We start from the raw sequence: 12,838 nt of genomic DNA, 5'->3' as shown, positions 1-12,838 counted from the left end.
GTCCCCATATCCCCCATATCCCCCCATATCCCCCAATGTCCCCATATCCCCAATGTCCCCATATCCCTCAATGTCCCCATATCCCCAATGTCCCCATGTCCCCCAATGTCCCCATATCCCTCAATGTCCCCATATCCCTCAATGTCCCCATATCCCTCAATGTCCCCATATCCCCCAATGTCCCCATATCCCCAATGTCCCCATATCCCTCAATGTCCCCATATCCCCAATGTCCCCATGTCCCCCAATGTCCCCATATCCCTCAATGTCCCCATATCCCTCAATGTCCCCATATCCCTCAATGTCCCCATGTCCCTCAATGTCCCCATGTCCTCATGTCCCAATGTCCCTGCAGTCCCATGTCCCCAATGTCCCCAGTGTCCCCATATCCCCCAATGTCCCCATATCCCTCAATGTCCCCATATCCCCCAATGTCCCCATATCCCCCAATGTCCCCATATCCCTCAATGTCCCCATATCCCCATTGTCCCCATATCCCTCAATGTCCCCATATCCCTCAATGTCCCCATATCCCTCAGTGTCCCCATGTCCCTCAATGTCCCCATATCCCCAATGTCCCTGCAGTCCCATGTCCCCATGATGTCCCCATGTCCCCAATGTCCCTCAATGTCCCCATGTCCCCAGTGTCCCCACACCCCCCTGATATCCCCACACCCCCCAATGTCCCCCTGCCCCCCAAATGTCCCCAAACCCACCAATGTCCCCACCCTCCCATACACACCCTGATGTCCCCTTCCCCCTTATGTCCTCACACCCCCCACACCCCCCTACACCCCCCATGTCCCCAACCCCCCCAGTGTCCCTACACCCCTCTGATGTCCCCACACACCCCTACACCCCCCATTGTCCCCACACCTTCCTATGGCCCCTGATGTCCCCCTGCCCCCTGATGTCCCTATACCCCACTACAACCCCGATGTCCCCCACCCCCCCAATGTCCCTACACCCCCATACACCCCCCAATGTCCCCACACCCCCTGATGTCTGCCTGCCCCCCAATGTCCCCACCCCCCCAATGTCCCTACACCCCCATGTACCTCCCAGTGTCCCCACACCACCCATACCCCCTACGTCCTCCTGTCCCCCAATATCCCTATACCCCCCCAGCCCCTGATTTCCCCCCCCATACCCCGCTACACCCCCTGATATCCCACCCCCCCAAACCCCCTGATGTCCCCACACCCCATAATTGTCCCCACACCCCCCCACACCCCATAATTGTCCCCATGCCCCCCCTACACCTCCCAGTGTCCACACACCCCCTTGATGTCCCCACATCCCCCAATGTCCCCCTGCCCCCCAATGTCCCCTATGCCCCCTGATGTCCCCCTACCCCACAATGTCCCCACCACCCCCCTATAGCCCCCAATGTCCCTTCACCCCCATATACCCCCCAGTGTCCCCCCACCCCCCTACACCCCCTTATGTCCCTACACCCCCTGATGTCCCCCTGCCCCCTGATGTCCCCCTGCCCCCCAATGTCCCCAAACCCCCCTACACCCCTGATATCCCCACACCTCCCTACAACCCCTGATGTCCCCACCCCCCCCAATATCCCCACCCCCCCATGTCCCCCTGCCCCCCTATGTCCCTACACCCCCATGCCCCCTAATATCCCCACAACCCCCCATATCCCCCAATGTCCCCACACCCCCTTACACCCCCCAGTGTCCCCACACCCCCCTGATGTCCCCACAGCCCTCGATGTCCCCACACCCCCCCAACACCCCCCAATGTCCCCCTGCCCCCTGATGTCCCTATACCCCATCCCACCCCCCAATGTCCCCACACCCACAATATCCCCCTTCCCCCCCAATATCCCCACACCCCCCTACACCCCCCAATGTCCCCATGTCCCCCCATCCCCCCTGATGTCCCCCTGCCCCCCGATGTCCCCACACCTCCCTACACCCCTGATATCCCCACACCCCCCCACAGCCCCCGATGTCCCTACACCCCATACACCCCCCAATGCCCCCCTGCACCCTGATGTCCCCACCCCCCTGTACCCCCTGATGTCCCCCTGCCCCCCAATGTCCCCACACCCCCATACAACCCCTGATGTCCCCACACCCCCCCACAACCCCCAGTGTCCCCCTGCCCCTCAATGTCCCCACACCCCCTGATATCCCCCTGCCCCCCAATGTCCCTACACCCCCATACACCCCCCAATGTCCTCACTCCACCCCCCACCCCCATATACCCCCTGATGTCCCCACACCCCCCTGTACCCCCCGATGTCCCCTCACCCCCTGATGTCCCCCAGCCCCCCAGTGTCCCCACAGCCCCCTGTACCCCCCACTGACCCCACACCCCCAATGTCCCCATACACCCCCCATGTCCCCACCCCCCCCAATGTCCCCAAATCCCCCAATTATCCCTATACCCTCCTACACCCCCTGATGTCCCCCTACCCCCTAATGTCCCCACACCCCCGTACACCCCCTTATGTCCCTACACCCCCTAAAGTCCCGCACCTCCTGATGTCCCCCAATGTCCCCACACCCCCCAGTGTCCCCCTGCCCCCAATGTCCCTACACCCCCCATATACCTCCTAATGTCCCCACCCCCCCCACACCCCCTGATGTCCCCACACCCCCAATGTCCCCACTTCCCCCAATGTTCCCCTGCCCCCCAATGTCCCTATACACCCCATACACCCCCCGATGTCCCCACACCCCCTGATGTCCCCCTGCCCCACAATGTCCCCACACCCCCCTACACCCCTGTTATCCCCACACCCCCCTACACCCCCCAATATCCCACCCCCCTGTACCCCCTGATGTCCCCCTGCCCCCCAATGTCCCCACACCCCCATACAACCCCTGATGTCCCCACACCCCCCCACAACCCCCAGTGTCCCCCTGCCCCTCAATGTCCCCACACCCCCTGATGTCCCCCTGCCCCACAATGTCCCCACACCCCCCTACAGCCCTGTTATCCCCACACCCCCCTACACCCCCCAATATCCCCACACCTCCCTACACCCCTGTTATCCCCACACCCCCCTACACCCCTGTTATCCCCACACCCCCCTACACCCCTCAATATCCCTATACCCCCCCCTTCCCCTTTATGCCCCCCCCTTTATACCCCCCTGTATCTCCTCGCAGTGAACCAGCTGCACTTTGTCCCCGTTGACCTGGGCTCCCCCCTGGTTCACTGCGCCGTGGCCGACCCCTACGTGGCGCTGCTGAGCGCAGAGGGGCAGATCTGCTGCCTTGTCTTAAAGAGCGACACCTACGGCGGCCGGACCCACCGACTGGCGCTGCTCAAGGCACCCCTGCACCCAGTGAGTAACAGCACCCATAGGGCACCCATAGGGCACCCATAGGGCACCCATTGTATTGGGGAACCCATAGGGAACCCATAGGGCACACATTGTATGGGGGAACCCATAGGGAACCCATAGGGCACACATTGTATTGGGGAACCCATAGGGAACCCATAGGGCACCCATAGGGCACACATTGCATTGGGGAACCCATAGGGAACCCATAGGGGCACCCATTGTATTGGGGAACCCATAGGGAACCCATAGGGGCACCCATTGTATTGGGGAACCCATAGGGGAACCCATAGGGAACCCATAGAGAACCCATAGGGGAGCCCATAGGGAACCCATAGGGAACCCATAGGGGCACCCATCCCATAGGGCACCCATTGTATTGCTCAAGGCACCGCTGCACCCCGTGAGTAACAGCACCCATAGGGCACCCATAGGGCACACATTGTATTGGGGAACCCATAGGGAACCCATAGGGCACCCATTGTATTGGGGAACCCATAGGGAACCCATAGGGCACACATTGTATTGGGGAACCCATAGGGAACCCATTGTATTGGGGAACCCATAGGGAACCCATAGGGGCACCCATTGTATGGGGGAACCCATAGGGAACCCATAGGGCACCCATTGTATTGCTCAAGGCACCGCTGCACCCCGTGAGTAACAGCACCCATAGGGCACACATCCCATAGGGGAACCCATAGGGAACCCATTGTATTGGGGAACCCATAGGGAACCCATAGGGCACACATTGTATTGGGGAACCCATAGGGAACCCATAGGGCACACATTGTATTGGGGAACCCATAGGGAGCCCATAGGGCACACATTGTATTGGGGAACCCATAGGGAACCCATAGGGCACCCATTGTATTGGGGAACCCATAGGGAACCCATAGGGCACCCATTGTATTGGGGAACCCATAGGGAACCCATAGGGCACCCATTGTATGGGGGAACCCATAGGGCACCCATAGGGCACCCATTGTATGGGGGAACCCATAGGGAACCCATAGGGCACCCATTGTATTGCTCAAGGCACCCCTGCACCCAGTGAGTAACAGCACCCATAGGGCACACATCCCATAGGGGAACCCATAGGGAACCCATTGTATTGGGGAACCCATAGGGCACCCATAGGGGCACCCATTGTATTGGGGAACCCATAGGGAACCCATAGGGCACACATTGTATTGGGGAACCCATAGGGAACCCATAGGGGCACCCATTGTATTGGGGAACCCATAGGGAACCCATAGGGGCACCCATTGTATTGGGGAACCCATAGGGAACCCGTAGGGCACCCATTGTATTGCTCAAGGCACCGCTGCACCCCGTGAGTAACAGCACCCATAGGGCACCCATAGGGCACCCATTGTATTGGGGAACCCATAGGGCACCCATAGGGCACACATTGTATTGGGGAACCCATAGGGCACCCATAGGGCACCCATTGTATTGGGGAACCCATAGGGAACCCATAGGGCACCCATCCCATCGGGGCACCCATTGTATTGCTCAAGGCACCCCTGCACCCAGTGAGTAACAGCACCCATAGGGCACCCATAGGGCACCCATAGGGCACCCATTGTATTGGGGAACCCATAGGGAACCCATAGGGCACCCATTGTATTGCTCAAGGCACCGCTGCACCCCGTGAGTAACAGCACCCATAGGGCACACATTGTATTGGGGAACCCATAGGGAACCCATTGTATTGGGGAACCCATAGGGAACCCATAGGGCACCCATTGTATTGGGGAACCCATAGGGAACCCATAGGGCACCCATTGTATTGGGGAACCCATAGGGAACCCATAGGGGCACCCATTGTATTGGGGAACCCATAGGGAACCCATAGGGGCACCCATTGTATTGGGGAACCCATAGGGCACCCATTGTATTGCTCAAGGCACCGCTGCACCCCGTGAGTAACAGCACCCATAGGGCACCCATAGGGCACACATTGTATTGGGGAACCCATAGGGAACCCATAGGGCACCCATTGTATTGGGGAACCCATAGGGAACCCATAGGGGCACCCATTGTATTGGGGAACCCATAGGGAACCCATAGGGCACACATTGTATTGGGGAACCCATAGGGAACCCATAGGGCACCCATTGTATTGGGGAACCCATAGGGAACCCATAGGGCACACATTGTATTGGGGAACCCATAGGGAATCCATAGGGGCACCCATCCCATAGGGGCACCCATTGTATTGCTCAAGGCACCCCTGCACCCCGTGAGTAACAGCACCCATAGGGCACCCATTGTATTGGGGAACCCATAGGGAACCCATAGGGGCACCCATCCCATAGGGCACCCATTGTATTGCTCAAGGCACCCCTGCACCCAGTGAGTAACAGCACCCATAGGGCACCCATAGGGCACCCATAGGGCACACATTGCATTGGGGAACCCATAGGGAACCCATAGGGGCACCCATTGTATTGGGGAACCCATAGGGAACCCATAGGGGCACCCATTGTATTGGGGAACCCATAGGGGAACCCATAGGGAACCCATAGGGAACCCATAGGGGAACCCATAGGGAACCCATAGGGAACCCATAGGGGCACCCATCCCATAGGGCACCCATTGTATTGCTCAAGGCACCCCTGCACCCCGTGAGTAACAGCACCCATAGGGCACCCATAGGGCACACATTGTATTGGGGAACCCATAGGGCACCCATAGGGCACCCATTGTATTGGGGAACCCATAGGGAACCCATAGGGCACCCATTGTATTGGGGAACCCATAGGGAACCCATAGGGGCACCCATTGTATTGGGGAACCCATACGGCACCCATAGGGGCACCCATTGTATTGGGGAACCCATAGGGAACCCATAGGGCACCCATCCCATACGGCACCCATTGTATTGCTCAAGGCACCGCTGCACCCCGTGAGTAACAGCACCCATAGGGCACCCATTGTATTGGGGCACACATAGGGCACTCATAGGGGCAGCCATCCCATAGGGGCACCCATTGTATTGGGGAACCCATAGGGGAACCCATAGGGAACCCATAGGGAACCCATAGGGGCATCCATTGTATTGCTCAAGGCACCCCTGCACCCAGTGAGTAACAGCACCCATAGGGCACACATCCCATAGGGGAACCCATAGGGAACCCATTGTATTGGGGAACCCATAGGGAACCCATAGGGGCACCCATTGTATTGGGGAACCCATAGGGAACCCATAGGGCACCCATTGTATTGGGGAACCCATAGGGCACCCATTGTATTGCTCAAGGCACCGCTGCACCCCGTGAGTAACAGCACCCATAGGGCACCCATAGGGCACCCATAGGGCACACATTGCATTGGGGAATCCATAGGGAACCCATAGGGGCATCCATTGTATTGGGGAACCCATAGGGCACCCATAGGGCACCCATTGTATTGGGGAACCCATAGGGAACCCATAGGGCACACATTGTATTGGGGAACCCATAGGGAACCCATAGGGCACCCATCCCATAGGGCACCCATTGTATTGCTCAAGGCACCCCTGCACCCAGTGAGTAACAGCACCCATAGGGCACCCATAGGGCACCCATAGGGCACACATTGCATTGGGGAATCCATAGGGAACCCATAGGGGCATCCATTGTATTGGGGAACCCATAGGGCACCCATAGGGCACCCATTGTATGGGGGAACCCATAGGGAACCCATAGGGGCACCCATTGTATTGGGGAACCCATAGGGGCACCCATTGTATTGCTCAAGGCACCGCTGCACCCAGTGAGTAACAGCACCCATAGGGCACACATCCCATAGGGGAACCCATAGGGAACCCATTGTATTGGGGAACCCATAGGGCACCCATAGGGCACCCATTGTATTGGGGAACCCATAGGGAACCCATAGGGGCACCCATTGTATTGGGGAACCCATAGGGAACCCATAGGGGCACCCATTGTATTGGGGAACCCATAGGGAACCCATAGGGCACCCATTGTATTGGGGAACCCATAGGGAACCCATAGGGCACCCATCCCATAGGGCACCCATTGTATTGCTCAAGGCACCCCTGTACCCAGTGAGTAACAGCACCCATAGGGCACCCATAGGGCACCCATAGGGCACACATTGCATTGGGGAACCCATAGGGAACCCATAGGGGCACCCATTGTATTGGGGAACCCATAGGGGAACCCATAGGGAACCCATAGGGGCATCCATTGTATTGCTCAAGGCACCCCTGCACCCCGTGAGTAACAGCACCCATAGGGCACCCATAGGGCACACATTGTATTGGGGCACACATAGGGCACTCATAGGGGCAGCCATCCCATTGGGGCACCCATAGGGCACCCATCCCATAGGGGAACCCATTGTATTGGGGCACCCATAGGGACACCCATCCCATAGGGGCACCCATTGTATTGGGGCACCCATAGGGCACCCATAGGGGCACCCATTGTATCGGGGCACCCATAGGGGCACCCATCCCATAGGGGCACCCATTGTATTGGGGCACCCATTGTATTGCTCAAGGCCCCACTGCACCCCGTGAGTAACAGCACCCATAGGGCACCCATCCCATTGGGGCACCCATAGGACACCCATAGGGGCAGCCATCCCATTGGGGCACCCATTGTATTGAGGCACCCATAGGGGTACCCATCCCATAGAGGCATCAGTCCCATAGGGGCACCGATTGTATTGTGGCACCCATTGTATTGGAGCACCCATCCCATAGGGGCACCCATCCCATAGAGGCACCCTTTGTATTGGGGCACCCATTGTATTGGGTCACCCATTGGGGCAACCATAGGGGCACCCATTGGGGCACCCATCCCATTGGGTCACCCATCCCATAGGGGCACCCATCCCATAGGGGCACCCATTGTATTGGGGCACCCATTGTATTGGGGCACCCATCCCATTGGGGCACCCATCCCATAGGGGCACCCATTGTATTGGGGCACCCATTGTATTGGGGCACCCATCCCATAGGGGCACCCATTGTATTGGGGCACCCATTGTATTGTGACACCCATTGTGGCACCCATCATGTCTCTCCATTCCCATCCCATTGTCCCCCCATCCCATTGTTCCCCCATCCCATTGTCCCCCCATCCCATTGTCCCCATTGTCCCCCCATCCCATTGTCCCCATTGTCCCCGTCCCGTTGTTCCCCCATCCCATTATCTCCCCCATCCCATTGTCCCCCTGTCCCATTGTCCACCTGATACATTGTCATATATGTATCTATATGTGTCTATATGTATCTATACGTATCTATATGTGTCTATATGTATCTATAAGTTCCTATATATACAGCAGCCCAACGTTCTGGCGCTGTGCGTGTACCGCAGCCATATATCTCTATATCCCTATATATCAATATATTGATATCTATATGTATCTATATGTTTCTATATGTATCTATAGGTATCTATATGTATCTATACGTATCTATATGTCTCTATATGTGTCTATACATACAGCAGCCCAAGGTGCTGGCGCTGTGCGTGATACCGCAGCCATATATCTCTATATCTCTATATCCCTATATATCAATATATTGATATCTATATGTCTCTATATGTATCTATATGGATCTATACGTATCTATATGTGTCTATATGTATCTATATGTTCCTATACGTTCAGCAGCCCAAGGTGCTGGTGCTGTGCGTGTACCGCAGCCATATATCTCTATATCTCTATACCTCTATACCTCTATACCTATATACCTATATATCAATATATTGATATCTATATGTATCTATATGTGTCTGTATGTATCTATACATATCTATATGTGTCTATATGTCTCTATATGTTCCTATATATACAGCAGCCGAAGGTTCTGGCGCTGTGCGTGTACCGCAGCCATATATCTCTATATCTCTATATCCCTATATATCAATATATTGATATCTATATGTATCTATAGGTATCTATATGGATCTATACGTATCTATATGTGTCTATATGTATCTATATGTTCCTATACGTTCAGCAGCCCAAGGTGCTGGTGCTGTGCGTGTAGCGCAGCCATATATCTCTATATCTCTATACCTCTATACCTCTATACCTATATATCAATATATTGATATCTATATGTATCTATATGTTTCTATAGGTATCTATAGGTATCTATATGGATCTATACGTATCTATATGTCTCTATATGTGTCTATACATACAGCAGCCCAAGGTTCTGGCGCTGTGCGTGATACCGCAGCCATATATCTCTATATCTCTATATCCCTATATATCAATATATTGATATCTATATGTATCTATAGGTATCTATATGGATCTATACGTATCTATATGTGTCTATATGTATCTATATGTTCCTATACGTTCAGCAGCCCAAGGTGCTGGTGCTGTGCTTGTACCGCAGCCATATATCTCTATATCTCTATATCCCTATATATCAATATATTGATATCTATATGTATCTATATGTGTCTGTATGTATCTATACATATCTATATGTGTCTATATGTCTCTATATGTTCCTATATATACAGCAGCCCAAGGTGCTGGCGCTGTGCGTGATACCGCAGCCATATATCTCTATATCTCTATATCCCTATATATCAATATATTGATATCTATATGTATCTATATGTATCTATATGTATTTATAGCTATCTATATGTATCTATACGTATCTATATGTCTCTATATGTTCCTATATATACAGCAGCCCAAGGTGCTGGTGCTGTGCGTGATACTGCAGCCATATATCTCTATATCTCTATATCCCTATATATCAATATATTGATATTTATATGTATCTATAGGTATCTATATGTATCTATACGTATCTATATGTCTCTATATGTGTCTATACATACAGCAGCCCAAGGTGCTGGCGCTGTGCGTGTACCGCAGCCATATATCTCTATATCTCTATATCCCTATATATCAATATATTGATATCTATATGTCTCTATATGTATCTATACGTATCTATATGTTTCTATATGGTTCTATACATTCAGCAGCCCAAGGTTCTGGCTCTGTGCGTGTACCGCGACGTCAGCGGGATCTTCACCACCGAGAGTCGGAGCTGTGGGACCAGGGAGGAGCTGAGCGTCAGGGGGCACAGTGAGACTGAGACCCTCATACAGGATATAAGGTATATAGGGGATATATGGGGTTATATGGGGTATATGGGGTTATATGGGGTTATATGGGGGGATATGGGGTTATATGGGGGGATATGGGGTTATATGGGATCTATGGGGTTATATGGGGTTATATGGGGTTATATGGGGATATAGGGGATATGGGGTTATATGGGGTTATATGGGGGGATATGGGGTTATATGGGGGGTATGGGGGGATATGGGGTTATAATGGGGGATATGGGGTTATATGGGATCTATGGGGTTATATGGGGTTATATGGGGTTATATGGGGATATAGGGGATATGGGGTTATATGGGGTTATATGGGGTTATATGGGGTTATATGGGGCACAGCGAGACAGAGACCCTCATACAGGATATAAGGTATATGGGGCTATATGGGGTTATATGGGGTTATATGGGTTATATGGGGTTATATGGGGTATATGGTGTTATATGGGGTTATATGGGGCTATATGGGGTTATATGTGATCTATGGGGTTATATGGGGTTATATGGGGGGATATGGGGTTATATGGGGGGATATGGGGGGATATGGGGTTATATGGGGGGGTATGGGAGGATATGGGGTTATATGGGGGGATATGGGGTTATATGGGATCTATGGGGTCATATGGGGTTATATGTGGTATATGGGGTTATATGGGGCTATATGGGGTTATATGGGGTTATATGGGGTTATATGGGGTTATGGGGTTATATGGGGTTATATGGGGTTATATGGGGCACAGCGAGACTGAGACCCTCATACAGGATATAAGGTATAGGGGGCTATATGGGGTTATATGGGGTTATATGGGGTTATATGGGGCTATATGGGGTTATATGGGGTTATATGGGGCTATATGGGGTTATATGGGGTTATATGGGGTTATATGGGGTTATATGGGGATATAGGGGCACAGCGAGACTGAGACCCTCATACAGGATATAAGGTATGGGGGGGCTATGGGGGCTATGGGGGATATGGGGGATATGGGGGATATGGGGGCACAGCGAGACAGAGACCCTAATACAGGATATAAGGTATGGGGGGGCTATGGGGGATATGGGGGATATGGGGGCACAGCGAGAGTGAGACCCTAATACAGGACATCAGGTATATGGGGGATATGGGGGATATGGGGGGTTATGGGGTCTATGGGGGCTAAGGGGGGTTATGGGGTCTATGGGGTCTATGGGGGGCTATGGGGGCACAGCGAGACAGAGACCCTCATACAGGACATCAGGTGTATTGCTGCCCCCCTACTCCCCCCATAGCTCCCCCCATAGCTGTCCCCTATATTCCTGACCCCCATCTCCCCCCATATCTGCCCCCTATATTCCTGCCCCCATAGCAGCCCCCTATATTCCTGCCCCCATAGCAGCCCCCTATATTCCTGCCCCCATATCTGCCCCCTATATTCCTGCCCCCATAGCTGCCCCCTATATTCCTGCCCCCATAGCTGCCCCCTATATTCCTGCCCCATATCTGCCCCCTATATTCCTGACCCCCATATCTGCCCCCTATATTCCTGCCCCATATCTGCCCCCTATATTCCTGACCCCGATAGCTGCCCCCTATATTCCTGCCCCCTACCCCCCATAGCTGCCCCCTATATTCCTGACCCCCACCCCCCATAGCTGCCCCCTATATTTCTGCCCCCATAGCAGCCCCCTATATCCCTGCCCCATATCTGCCCCCTATATTCCTGCCCCCATAGCTGCCCCCTATATTCCTGACCCCCATCTCCCCATAGCTGCCCCCTATATTCCTGCCCCATATCTGTCCCCTATATTCCTGCCCCCATATCTGCCCCCTATATTCCTGCCCCATATCTGCCCCCTATATTCCTGCCCCTATAGCTGCCCCCTATATTCCTGCCCCATAGCTGCCCCCTGTATTCCTGCCCCCATAGCAGCCCCCTATATTCCTGCCCCCATAGCTGCCCCCTATATTCCTGCCCCCATAGCTGCCCCCTATATTCCTGCCCCCATTTCCCCCCATAGCTGCCCCCTATATTCCTGACCCCCATCTCCCCATAGCAGCCCCCTATATTCCTGACCACATAGCTGCCCCCTATATTCCTGCCCCCATAGCTGCCCCCTATATTCCTGCCCCCATTTCCCCCCATAGCTGCCCCCTATATTCCTGCCCCCATAGCTGCCCCCTATATTCCTGCCCCCATTTCCCCCCATAGCTGCCCCCTATATTCCTGACCCCCATCTCCCCATAGCAGCCCCCTATATTCCTGCCCCCATAGCTGCCCCCTATATTCCTGACCCCCATCTCCCCCCATAGCTGCCCCCTATATTCCTGACCCCCACCCCTCATATCTGCCCCCTATATTCCTGCCCCCATAGCAGCCCCCTATATTCCTGCCCCCATAGCAGCCCCCTATATTCCTGC

At 54.1% G+C, this 12,838-nt stretch overlaps 1 protein-coding gene across 7 annotated transcripts in view; it reads left to right on the top strand.

Moving 5' to 3' along the window:
• Positions 1 to 12,838, top strand: part of CPSF1 (cleavage and polyadenylation specific factor 1) — a 147,247-nt gene that overhangs the window by 57,789 nt on the left and 76,620 nt on the right. For 3 of the 7 annotated variants that reach the window (XM_085536824.1, XM_085536828.1, XM_085536829.1), the window contains exons 20-21: positions 3,135 to 3,313; positions 10,300 to 10,436. In XM_085536824.1, the coding sequence (XP_085392950.1) occupies positions 3,135 to 3,313; positions 10,300 to 10,436 (316 nt within the window). Of the gene's footprint in view, positions 1 to 3,134; positions 3,314 to 3,951; positions 3,967 to 4,631; positions 4,647 to 10,299; positions 10,437 to 12,838 lie in introns of all 7 variants that reach the window. The other 4 variants (XM_085536825.1, XM_085536826.1, XM_085536827.1 and 1 more) reach the window with 4 other exon arrangements.

This window comes from Coturnix japonica, chromosome 2 (assembly GCF_054131305.1).
Source record: "Coturnix japonica strain WE chromosome 2, WE-NBRP24, whole genome shotgun sequence".
NCBI classification, from domain to species: Eukaryota; Metazoa; Chordata; class Aves; order Galliformes; family Phasianidae; genus Coturnix; species Coturnix japonica.
This window is presented reverse-complemented; position numbering and strand designations above follow the sequence as displayed.